The 13,045-nt window shown below is 50.6% G+C and overlaps 1 protein-coding gene across 6 annotated transcripts in view; it reads right to left on the bottom strand.

Moving 5' to 3' along the window:
- Positions 1-382: 382 nt before the first annotated feature.
- Brd3 (bromodomain containing 3) overlaps positions 383-13,045 on the bottom strand; it is a 58,846-nt gene continuing 46,183 nt past the window's right edge. For 5 of the 6 annotated variants that reach the window (XM_021181866.3, XM_021181859.3, XM_029473367.2 and 2 more), the window contains exons 7-13: positions 11,577-11,705; positions 9,024-9,215; positions 8,121-8,171; positions 7,554-7,795; positions 5,000-5,292; positions 3,953-4,078; positions 383-3,384 (exon numbers count right to left, since the gene is read on the bottom strand). In XM_021181866.3, coding sequence (XP_021037525.1) covers positions 3,269-3,384; positions 3,953-4,078; positions 5,000-5,292; positions 7,554-7,795; positions 8,121-8,171; positions 9,024-9,215; positions 11,577-11,705 — 1,149 coding nt within the window. In that variant the 3' untranslated portion in view covers positions 383-3,268. The remainder of the gene's footprint in view (positions 3,385-3,952; positions 4,079-4,999; positions 5,293-7,553; positions 7,796-8,120; positions 8,172-9,023; positions 9,216-11,576; positions 11,706-13,045) is intronic. The other variant, XM_021181875.3, reaches the window with a different exon arrangement.

Raw genomic sequence — 13,045 nt, 5'->3', positions numbered from 1 at the left:
GCTCTTTATATGTTCTCACACATTTCCACTTGGCCCACTACATTTGGAGGCCTATCCCACAAGTAACCTGTCAGTCAACTGCAGCACGGGACAGGTGGTATGGACATAGTGAGACCTCAAGAGAGGCATGACTTAGGACAGCAGGCAGTCTAAATGAGGACTGCAAAGGACTCCCCATACCCCAGCACCATGACAGGACAGCAGCTGCTCAAGTGCTTTGTGTGTTCTGTGAAAGGGCTTTGTGTGTTTGTGTATACTGTGTAGTGGGCTGGCCTTAAAGAACTCACAGCAGTTCTACCGAGAGCTATTAAGAGGTGAAGTGTAAGGACCTCGCCATGTGCCCTTACAGAGAGGCATTGCAGCAAAGAGCAGCACACAGACACAATCTTCTTTCCCTTTTTATTATGAAAACAAAACAAACACCCTAGGAGAAAGGTTCATGATTACCCGAGACACCAGAGTACTTCCTACTGTTTTTTTTTTTTTTTACTCTGTGGTGTTGAGGCCGGCATTGCAAAAAACAAGCTAAACTACTTACAATGGACTCATTTTCAGTAACTGACATTTACAGGAATATACTAGAAACGGCACTAAAAAGTTTTAAGAAAAGTTACGGTAAACTTGCATGCACATCATACAGAAAAGAAACGTTTTAAATATATATATATATATATAGATATATATATAAAAAAAGGAAAGCCTCTGGAAGTGTTATGCCAGGAGCAGGGACAGTGATGAACAGGACAAAGCTTTAACAGTGGCTTGCATTTCCCAAGTGACTGTAAAGCCATGACAGCTGCAGAAGGACAAAACCCAGAAAACCACACAAGAAAATGTCTCCAGTCTGTAAGCAAGCTGAGCTACCTAGCCTGCGGAGGTCTGAACCACAAGGACTCTGCCAAGTGGCCACCCCAGCCCTGCATGTGACCTCTAGGAAGCCTGTAGACAGCTGCCCTCCACCTCTGCACAGGACAGTCTAAGTCCCCGCATGTAACTCACAGGAGGGGATGGCAGTTACCCCGCAGCCTGGCATTGTGGGGACCGGGGTCCTCCAAAACTCTGAAGACAAAACAATTTAAGTCTGGACAAAAAGAAAAAAAAGTTAAAAGCACCAATGACCAAGGCTGCTTACTAGGGACCACAGCCACAGGAATGCCAGACCTCCACCCCATGCCCAGCTCTGTACTACCACCCTGCTGTGGGGACATCACCTCAGAGCCAGACTCTGCTTGCCTAGCAGCTCACAGGGGCACTCACTCTACACATGCCCAGGCAATGTGCCCTGCCTAGGCACACTGGCCAAGCTGTCATGGTAGGCCACACCACTGAGACCCCATGTGAAGGAAGGCCTGTCAGTTTATTCTTGTTTATTTCTTACAGTCACAGCTTAAATATTCTATTAAAGATCTGTTTAAAAAATACCTTTGAAAAACAAGGGTAACCTTAAAAAAATGGAACCTTAAAATCCACTTATATCTTTATTATAAACAAAACTGGCTTACACGTTTAACTGGCTGATAACTCACCAGGCGTCTAGACATGCCAGCCAGCCAGCCAGCCACTTCCCGAGCTTGACACCCACTGCCTGTGCACATCGAGGGCTGGTGGGATCGACTTTAGAAACTTTAAATATCTCCCATGTATGAATGGTGAGGACGAGTCCTTGGCTCTGCCTAGAAGCAATGGAAGAAACCGCAAGAACCACCCCCAGCCCAAGTAAAACTACACAACACAAGGCCCTGCACTTGGCGCTCTCAGGTGGGGGTCAAGAGAACCAGTCTCTTTCTGGGGCTAACTGGAAATTCTTGAACAGGGACCCGTGTCAAAAGTAGAAAGGTCAAGGAGAGCCTCTGCACACTGCAGTGGCAGGTGCTTCCAGGCCTGGGAGACTGGCCAGTGCACTCCTGGCTGAGGCCACAATGCTCAGAGATAATCCAAGGCTGACCCTGCATTCCAAAACCATTCGGCAGCCTCAAAAACAACAAACCCAACAGGACCTTCTGTTAAACTCTGTATATTATTACTTTTTACAATAGAAAATTAAATGTCAAGACCTAGGCCTGATATACATGACTTTTCTCTCAGCTTACATACAAAGCTTGTGTTGAAGAACCGAGGTTCCTCCGTTGATGTCTTTTAAAAGACCAGAAGTTAGTAAGAAAAAACTGAATAGATACCATAAAATGAAGATGTGCTACAGCTGAAGGGCGTCTACGCTTGCAAAGTCCCCACATTTCATTAAAAAAAAAAAAAAAAACAAAAACAAAAAAACAAAAAACAAACAGCCAATGAGCTCAGAGAAGCCAGCCATGATGAGCACCAGGACCAGAGGCGCCCCGCCACGGGCCTGTCTCTGTCGCAGAGGACAGCATCCTCTCCATGTTCCTCACAATGCACTTATTTATGGGTTTTTCTCTTCTTTTTTTTTCTTTTTCATTTTTTAAAAAATGACCAATGATGTTAATAAATAAAGTATTTATATATACATAAAACTGGGGCGGTGGTTCAGAGCGTTAGGCGGTGGCAGCCAGGCAGCACTAGCAAAGTGGGGACTCTGGGCTGGACTTCTGTAGAAAATGGATGAACTTACAAAAAAGGTTTGTTTTTGTTTTTGTTTTTTAATCTTTTTTTGTTTGTTTGTTTTTATTCCCTTAAGTTGAGGTAAAAGTTTCGGTGTCCCGAAATCTGCACGCTGCACACACAGCCAAAGGACCAGGGAACTCAGAACCCCTCTTCCTCCACACCCAACCCCGAGGTGGGAGGCTCTGGTCTGCAGCTACCAGGACCCTCCACTAGGGCCCAGGCTGGTTCCCATGGGCTGACACATCTGTCTTCAGCCCCTGTGGAGAGAAGTAACCTGCTGGTTAGTGTTCTAACAGCTTTCAAACACAGAACCCGCTCCAGAGAGACACCCTTGCAAAGCTTCCTTCAAGTTACTAAGGGAGAGGCTGGTCCTGAGGAGGGATTGGGCAGGTCCAGCCACGCCTCCAGCCCACCGTGTCTATGGCCATCAGGTTAGCATCCCAGGAGCAGTCTCCAAACAACTAAATGGAGCTGCAAAGGCATTTCCCCCGCAGAGCTCGGCCCTCTCATGGGGTCTGGTGCACGTGCGAGGCTCTCCGCCCTACCGGAGCACAGCTGGAAGAGATCATAACACTGAAGTAAAAGAAAACCTGCACACCATGGAACGAAAGTATATTAACCATAGGAGGGGACACTGCGTTGGCGTGCACCACGTCCATCTGTCCAGCTCTGTCCCAGTCCGAGTTCACTCTGAGTCACTGCTGTCGGAGCTCGATCCACTGGAGCTACTGCTTGCAGACTCAGAGGAGCTGCTACTGCTGAGCCTTGACGGGCCTCCTGAGGGAGCTGAGCCGGACTTCTCTGCAAGGACACAGGAGGGGAGAGACCCTTGCTGAGCAGTGTGCCACACTGTCACAGGTCACCTGTCTGGCCACAAGGCTGCACTAAGACACTTGTCTAGGTAGGATCGCCACTGAGTCTCAGACTCTGACCAGTGCCTATACATCTGCTGTTCTAGAGCATCTCTGAAGCCAAAGCAAAAGGAAGGGACAAAAATACCTACTCACCCAATCTAAGGCCTAGCAAACCCTATGTAGAAGCCCTGGACTGGAGACAGTGCTTGCTCACGGTACCAATTTAACATGGTAGGTTAGAAAGCCAGAAACCCACCACTTTCAACAAGGTGGTGACCTATGTTTAGGGGTGAGCAGGCCCTCGGCATCAAGACCAACCCCAAGAGATCCTTCCAAGAGCCCAACTGCATAGACCTTTAGAAGGTCTGTCTCTCTCACACACACACACACAACACACAACACACACACACCTGTAACCACCCCCAACGCCCAAAGATGCCTCCACTCCTAAAGGCTAGGAGGTGCTTGGAGGTTGACATGTTCTCCTGCCCACAATGAAAGGCCTCAATGGTTACCTTTCTTAGTGGGTTTTTTGCTGTTCAGTTGTCCACTGACATCCTGCAGCCGCCTCTCCAGCTCCTTTTTCTTCTCCTGAGCTAGCTCCTCTTTCGATTTGGCTGCCTGCTTCTTCCCGCTTGTTGCTGTGGAGTAAGTGAGCGTAAGTCCCAGTCCCACACACCTGTGCACGCACCACCACCACCACCGGCCTTGCTGCAGGATCAGTGTATCTCTGACACGGGAGCTGGAGCAGGAAATTGCAGGGTGACCTGGAACCACCACTGACACACCATATCTACTGAGTACTCCCGCATATCCTCATCTCTCTATCTCCCTGGCTCCAGAGCCTGGGCTATGACCTGTCATCTGTTCCTATGGGAAGGGCACAGACCCTGTCTCAGTCCTCCCACAGCACAGCTCCTCCTCCTGCCTGAGCCACAGAGACTGCCATGGTCTAGGAAAGAGTCCAGCTTTCACTCCCTGGCCCCTGGATCACCCTCCTCCTCAAGCTTGTTGTTCCAGAGTGATAAAGGACCAAACACACCTCACTCAACAGCCACATGTAGGCTGGCATGAGCCTAGATAGTGAGGGGCTGCCTTGGGACTTCTCTTCCTCCCAGCTTCTAGCACCTGCAAACCCAGGCAGTGACTGGTCCCTGTCTGCTGAAACCATCAAATTCAGGGTGAACTTTAGGTCAGGGTCCATCCTGTGGAGATTCTGTACAGACATCACCAGTGAAGGGAATGGGACTCTTCCCTACAGCCAAAGCCCCAGAAGGAGCCTTAGGAAAGGGAATGAGAAGGGCCCTACCTGGACGTGAATGAATGGGCTGAGCCAACCCCACATCATATTTCTCACGACAGGCCAGTTGGGGCCCAATACGAATCTTCCCTATCAGAGAACAGGGAAGAGGATGTGGCAGCACGAATGCACTGGCTGAGCACAGATGTCCTTGGGGCCTGTGGTAGGCAGGCAGGCTTAAACAGCAAGGCAGCTGTGGGCCCAGTGCCTGCTCTCAGGGGCTGCAGGGGCTACCAGAGCCATGCTCTCCCAGACAACTTACACAATGGTTTCCTCTGCTTTTTTTGTAAACAAGACTTGACATATCTCTCCAGTTCCCGCAGCGTGGTTGGTTTCAGGGTCTCAAAGTCAATCTCAATCTCGTCTGGGTTTGAGTCCCGAAGCGAGGGCTCCCGAGACTGAATGATGTGCACCACACGCCCCAGCTTCTCGCCGGGCAGCCGGTTGATGTCCAGGCTAAGTTGCCGCTTTTCATCATAGCTCATGGGCAGGCCCTCCTCCTCCTCCTCTGAGTCATAGGACGCAGATGCCTGCTTGCCGCCCTTCTTGAGCTGTCTGAGGCAGAAGACAGAGCCATGTGGCATTGAGTCTCAGTTACCTATCCCACCACCTAGCCCCTTTCTCCTTCACTAAAGACCGTTCTCTTCCCTAGAGGTCCCCTAGGGCTCCTCAGGAACAAGAGCTGGGCAAACCGAGGGTGTCTGGTTTGCCTGCCAGAGACAGGCAAGACCCTACTTCGGGGTCAGAATAGCTGCTTCCTGGCCCAGGGTCCAGTCAGGAACTACCTACCACCTCTCAAACCTAAGAAGTCAGAACCAGATCGCCACATTCATACTATTTAAAATTTGGAAAGGAAGAGAAAAGGCTAGGGACAGAGATCATAATGACATGGTCGATGCAGTCCGAGCACGTCAGTCACTGAGTGTGAGTGGCTGACAGAAAAGGAAGAGATGGTCACATGAGAAACAAGACCTTCAGTGATAAAGTTACCAAGCTGGTAAAACACACCATGCAAACTCAACAGGCAGGCAAGATGGTAGTAAAACCTTGCCTCTGAGATGGTAGGGAAAGCCAAACATGGCTATATTGTATTTTTACAAAGAAGGCTACAGGGTTAGTGAGACAGTTTGGTAGATGAAGGGTTGTAAATCCTAGTTTAATCCCCAGTATATACATACTGCAATGGGAGACTCCTCTCTTGTAGACTGTCCTCTGACTTCCACGTATACACTGTGGTATGTATGTACGTATACACACACACACACACACACACACACACTCACACACACACACACGACTTTCTAATTATTTATTGAGACAGGTTCTCAATATATAGCCCTGGCTGGCCTGAAATGCACGCTGTAGACCAGGCTGGCCCTGACCTCACAGAGATCGTCTCTGACTCCTCAGTGCTTGGATGAACAATGTGTGGCACTGTGCCTACTCAGCACCACAAGTGATTTTAAAGAGTTTAAAGGGGGGGGGGGGGGTCCTGAAGAGATGGTTCAGTGGCCAAGAGCTCTGTTCTTACAGAAGACCTGGATCTCAGTGCCCACACAGCAGCTTACAACTACCTATAACACCAGTTCCAGGGAGCTGATATCCTTTGTTGGCTTCTGAGGGGGACACATATTCATGGTACACAGTTAGGCATGCAGGCAACACATAAAAAAAAAAAAAAAAAAAAAAAACCTTTTTAAAGCAAGTCCAGGTGTGGTGATGCACACCTTGATCCCAGCACCCAGGAGGCAGAGACAGGTAGATCTGTGTTTGAGGCCATCCTGTGAGCAGTGAGCTCCAGGACAGAGAAGCCCTGTCCCAAACCAAACCAAACCAAACCAAACCAAACCAAACCAAACCAAACCAAACCAAACAAAAGATTAAAAGTGACAAGAGGTGTCTCAAAAAACCAAAACAAACCAAAACCAAAAACCAAAACTGTCAATAGGGAAGGCTTCCTGTCAAGGACTGTTCTCTAGAAGAGACTAGAAACTGACAAAGTCTTGACCATATGTCAACTGCCCATGAAGACACCTCAGACCTGCAGATAGATGTATATATTAAAGCCAGGCCACAGAATGTAGAGTGGAGGAGTCTCCCAACATACTCAACTGCCAGGAAATAGAAAAAAGGTAAATAGTCTTCTCAAAAACTGTCCCTAATTACTCTGAAATATTATACAGTACCATTCTGGGGATCAGCATTATACAGATTCCAAATCCAGACAAAGAGAGTATGAAAAAAATCCTGATTTCTATATCCTTTCCAAGGGAGAGAACAAGGAGAGGGGAAGGCAGGTGGGAACAGAGCCCACCCTGCATGGCTCCAGGGCTGCACACACTGTTCTCCTGAACCTAGGCACTCAAGCCTTCCCAGCCCGTTCCCAAGCAGCCCTCTAAGCCATCAGCCTCACTGCTGCCACCTCCTGCATCGCCACCAATCCAAGGCAGTGTCCTTGCTTGCATGACCTCTGCCCAAGAACTTGTCCTCCACAATGGCCACAATGTGACCTCTTCCTCTGAGGATGCCTTATCAAAGCAGAGCACTTGGCAGTCTACACGTATCCTCTCAGCTTTCCCCCAGTAGCATAACTCCACCCAAAGAAGCTGTCTGCTAGCCTCCCCTAAGTTCTGTACCCAGCTCCCACTGCCTACCGGCTCACCTGCTGACGGCAGCTAATGTTCCCACCCAGCTACAGAGAACCCTCTTCTTCCCCAAAGCCCCAGCCCAGTTGCCATGGAGCCAAGGCTCCATGTCCCAGATATGGCAGTCCTGGGGCCCTGAGGTATCTGAGGGCCTGGCAGGCGACCACCCACCTGCTGGCTGTGGTTGTGCTGTTGGCCTTCTTGGTGGGAGCCTTCTTCTGCTGGGCCTGCTTGGCTGCTGGGGCTGCCTTGGCCTTCTTCTCCTCCTCAGACTTGGCCTTGTGCTTCTCCTTCTCTTTGTCTTTGTCCTTGTCTTTCTTCTTCTTTTCCTTTTCCTTCTTCTCCTTCTTCTTCTTTGGTTTGTTCACTGGGGCCTGAGACAAGGCAGCCAGCTGTTCGTGCACGGCCTTTAGCTAGAAAAGAGCAAGCAGCTAAGCGGGTACTCTGGGCAGGTCTGCACCCCTGTGGCTGCCTCAACTATGACCCCACTCTGCCTCTGGAAGCCAGAGAGATGCAGGGAAGCACGTCCCAGCCCACTCTGCCCCTCTCTGTGCCTGCTGGTGAGTCATGTCACCTTCTGAACCTGTTCACTCACCTATGGGGGACAGGGACCCACCTCCCAGGGTGGTTGCACATAGGCTGGGCTTGGGGCAGGTGACACAGGAGGAACTTGGTAATAGCAACTAATACTTTCATCATTAATGCTTATCTTTCAGATGAGAGGACTAGTGTAAGCACCTGCACAGAGGAGACATTCAACAGCTGATCCTGGAAGGCTCCGCAGCCAGTCTGCGGGATCAAAGCGAAACAATGACAGCGGCTCGTCCTCCCGTGGCCCGACCAGCAGCCGGCAAGACAGAGTGCTGCACTCATGTCTGGGGAGGGGCCGCGACCCACCATGTACAGGTAAGCAGGTGGCCTGCGTGGCTCCTGGGTACCTCAGGAAAAGCTCCATAGCCAACAGGGGAAGGTACCATGCAGTGGGAAGGACTCAGCAGCCCTAAGGCCACACCCTTCACAGCCAATTCCCTGCTCCATGACCTCAGCATCCCAGAGTCTGACATGCAGCTCCGTCTGGAGACACTCTACTCTCCTAGCCCTGCCTCCCCCTGGAGCCACCTGCTCACGCACACTACTGTCTTGGTGGCTATGTTCTGACTTCGAAGGGCTGGCTGCCACACCTGGCAAAGTAGTTCATACAGCTGGACTGTTCCTCAGAACAGTCAGGTCACCTCATTCTGCACAGCAGGGAGAATGAGGCAGAGGAGGACATGAGAGGCACAGATTTGAGACAGGCTCTGAGGGGTTCTTGGAACCTGGAGCACACCCACTGTAGCTGCTACTTAAAAGACATTTCTGTGGCCTGTGTATGACCCCCAGGCCTTTCTGGAGAGCCCAGCCCCCAGGGACCCAAGAATGTGTCAGGCACACAAGAGCTTTCAGCCACTTATGTGCTCTTGGGTGTCAGACTCCAGCCTCCTCAGACCCAGGAAGGTTCTGTGAGCAAGCCCACCAGCACAGACAAGGGCCGCAGCAGGTGAAGGGAAGGAAAGGAAAAAGGATGGCCGGTCAGGGCCAGCTCAGGCAGCTAGGCTTGGTGGCCCCTGCCCAGTGGGAAGCAGCAGAGGCGCTTATCCTCACCTGCTCCTGCAGCTCAGCCAGCCGAGTGGCTCGCTCCTCTTCTGAGTCTGAGCTGCCTGAATCTGAAGAGCTCTCCTCACTACTGCGGCTGCTCTCAGCCCCCTTGCTCGCGATGGGGGCTGTGGGAGCGGGCAGCGCAGGCGCCTCCATGGGCTCATCAGGCATCTTGGCAAACCTCATCTCAAACACATCCTGGAGAAAAAGAGGGACATCTCAACACATGCACACCTCTAGCATGTAAGATGCACCTCAGTGGCCCACACCACACGTGGCTCAGGCTCTGCAAAGGGGCAGGCACTGCTCAGTGTAGGCCTAGAACGAGGGAAAGAGGCCAGCCAATCACAGACCTGGCTCTCTAGAGCATGGCACACAGCTCCCTGTGACTAAACCTGCAAGTCTTCTGCAAGAGGCAAAAACAGCCCCGCAGTCAGGCAGCCCTGGTGCCCCCAAGAGTGTCTTTCCTTCAGCCCTGAAGACCAGCAGGGACTTCAGCCACAGGGTACTTAGAGCTGGCTCCTATCTCACCTGATCCCCTCCCCCGGGCTTTTACTGTAGTGACACATCTCACACCAGCGTGCCAAAATGGGGAAAGCTACATTCTAGCAAAGCCAAATTTTAAAAAAGTCCCTTGCAGCCACCTTGATGAAAACAATTCTACCATGAGGCAGAAAGGGATGAAGGGGTCATGAGGAAAATAAGGGGGTGTTCCTGTTGTCTGCCTCATACACTGGACCTACCCAGACATGTGTTAGCATGTGCACACATACACACACATCAGGCCGGAGCCCAGCTTCTAAAAGTGCCTACTTTGAGTGTGCACTTAGACTCCTCCCAACCCTTAGATCCTGAACTAACAAGTCAATATGGGGTTGGGCTACAGCCCCCAGAGCACGATCCATAAAATTAACAGTGGCGACTGCTCAATAGCACCGGTGACAGGTGACGAGGCTCCTTCTATGCTTTATGGCTGGGTGGCTAGCAATCACCTTCTGTGGGACAGCTGGCCTCCGTTTTCTTTTGTTTTCTGAGACAGCATTTCTCTGTGTAGCCCGACCTTTCCTGGAAGTCACTTCCTAGACCAGGCTGGCCTTGAACTCAGAGACTACCTGTCTCTGGTTCTGTCAAGGCACACACCGCCACCTGGCTGAGAGTCTGGCTTTTAGCAGCACAGTGCCCTTTGACATTGTGTGAAAATCCCTTTGGAGTCCACAGCAAGCAAGTCCACATAGATCAAGTAGGCAGGGCCTAAAGCTACCTCTACACATAAGAGGACCTCCATAACTACTGTGCCCTGTTTCCCAGCAGGGTCTGTGCAGAAGGAGCAGGGCACAGCCAGCACTGAAGAGACCTTATGCCTCACAGGAGTTCTTTTTCCCTCACAGGGGCCACTTTCAAAGGGAGGTGAGAAACATCAGGAGGACCCACACAAGTGGGAAAAAGGGTTTGCCCACCAACCCTCATAACCCAAGATGGCTGTTAGGGAACTAAGAAATGCTCATAGAACATTCTGGGTCCCCAAGCCAGGTGTAGTGGGACACCTGTAATACCAAAACTCAGGAAACTGAGATAGCTACAAATTCAAGACGAGCCTAAGTTACAGAACCAGACTCTATTTTAAAAAGTTAAAAACATGTATTTTATGTGTGTTTTGCTTGCATGTATGTATATGAACCACATGCACGCACTGCTCACAGGCTAGAAGAGCGTCGGATCCCCTGGAACTGGAGCTATAGATGGTTGTGAGCCACCATTCAGGTGCTGAGAACCAAGCTCAGGTCCCATGCAAGAGTAACAAGTGCTCTTAACCACTTCAGCCATCGTTCAGCCCCTCAGATTCAGTTAAAAGCAGCAACAATAACATAAAAAAAAAAAAAAAAAAAAAAAACGAAATACCAAAAACCAAAATAAAAATGTTCAGGTGCTGAAAAACTTCCTAATCTTTACCTTTGTCACCAAAAGCAAAGCCCTTTGATAACTTCCGCCAACAAAATCCTGGTGTTCTATACAGCACCTGGTCCTTGGCAGACCACCACATGTACATACAAGTATTCACACACCCTGGGTGGGACTCTGTGGATTGCTCACACTTGCACTGAAGGCTCCACAAGAACACTCTGGTCTCCCCTTAAGACAGCTTTTCTCTAAGAGTCGCTGTCATTGTGAACCAACCCAGCCCTGCTTTAACATCTCGGTAGACCGGTCACCCACCAGCCTCACTAGGGTACACCAACCCCAAACGGACAGACGGTGATACTCTGTAGGACAGCTGGGCATGGGTTTCTACAGCCACAGAGGCCACTGCCTGCTTCCCACCTTCCCGTCCCAGCCTGCACCCTGCCCGTCTACTTATGTATCCTGGAATCCACTCTACCATTAGCAGGATCTCACACAGGTGAAGTGGGCTGTGGAAGCAAGGCGCCTCAGAGGCCTGCCTGCTGGGGATGCTTTGGAGACCTGCATCGTTGTCCCGGTGTGCCCAGACTATATCTAAGGGCCTCCACACCCACAGCATAATGCAGCTATTAATCACACTTACACCCAGCCCTGGCTTACCTGGAGCTTCCTGGCCATGGCCACCACTTCGTGGTCTGGAGGGTTGTACTTATAACAATTCGAGAACATTAACCGGATATCAGCAGCGAAGCCCTGTGCGTCTGGGTACTCTCGGCTATCCATCTTCCTCTGTAACAAGCAGCAAGGTGTGAGCAGACCATGTAGGGGGTAGACTTAGATCCTCAGAACATCCCATGGCAACCAAGCCAACTGCCAGTCAGGCATCTGGCAATTAGCTTAGGGTTCTCAGAGGAGGGAGCCAGCCCTCGGGAAGGAGTAAGAGATTCAACAAGAAGCATCTGGGCTTCAAGGACAGAGCCACTGAATGGACGAAAGATTGGGAGATAAGGTTCACTCCAACCCCATCCTCATTTAGTTTTCAGTTCCACATGGCACGGCGTGTGTCGCAGAAGGTTCTGGTGCTGGGAGCTCTAGGGGAATTTCAATCCCAGTCTTGGGAGGCCCACTCAGCTTACAGAAGGCAGCTTTTCCTGGGAGGAATCCAGGAGCTCTTACCAACCTGCTGCTTATGTTTTGGGCCCAGAGGCAGCTCTGAGCTTGTGCAGGGGTGGAGGGCAGGGCAGTACAGGTCTGTGAAGCCAATGCTGACAATCACAGGAACCACCCTGAATGAAGCAAAGCCCCTCAAACTCTACTGAAAACTAGCCCAAGCAGTCCCAGGAGCTGCAGGTTGGGCAAGGTCACACAGGCACACAAAGCTGGGCAGGGCAGACCGGTGGGGACTGGGCTGGCATATTTTAAGCTGCTTATAAGGGTGTGGGGTTCCTGTCTTGTGTGGGGAGCAGGAAGAGTCAGAGATCTGGGGGCTAAGCATCCATCCCAACCCCTGATTGGATATGTGTTCCTACACAGTGGAGGGATCTCAGGTAACAGGCCTGGCTGGCTCTTGTGCCCAAAGACACTCATGTCTCAGCAGATGGCTGCTTGGAGAAATGCCTCCTGGAACTGGTGTGATATGGACCTGGACAACTCCTGGAACTAGCATGATACATGCCGGGACAATCCCCCCTTAAGCTTTATCATTAAAAGCTATACTCTACTGGGTGCTGGAAAGATGGTCAAGTGTTTAAGGGCGATTGTTACTCTTGCAGAAGAGCTAGGTTCAGTTCCCATCACCCACATGGCCATTATCTACAACTCCAGCTGCCGGGTATCCAACACCTCAGTGGGTACCAGACATGCACATGGTGCACATACACACATGCAGGCAAATACTCGTACACACAGATCTAAAACAAAAATGACATCCATAGCATAGTCAGTACTTCCCCTTTACTGTATAGCCTTTATTAGTCTTTCAGTCTTTAGTCTCGGACTCTTCTGCTAAAGTCTTTTCACAGACTGTGTCACCTGCGTAAGCACATAGCCTCTGTTAAGCCTGAACAAAGCAGATGGCGGCTTCCCAGTGAACTGAACTCCCAAAGGTGCCTCATCTTGGACAAATGAGA

This window comes from Mus caroli, unplaced genomic scaffold (genome assembly GCF_978045245.1).
Source record: "Mus caroli unplaced genomic scaffold, Mus_caroli_1 scaffold_2, whole genome shotgun sequence".
Taxonomy (NCBI): domain Eukaryota; kingdom Metazoa; phylum Chordata; class Mammalia; order Rodentia; family Muridae; genus Mus; species Mus caroli.
This window is presented reverse-complemented; position numbering and strand designations above follow the sequence as displayed.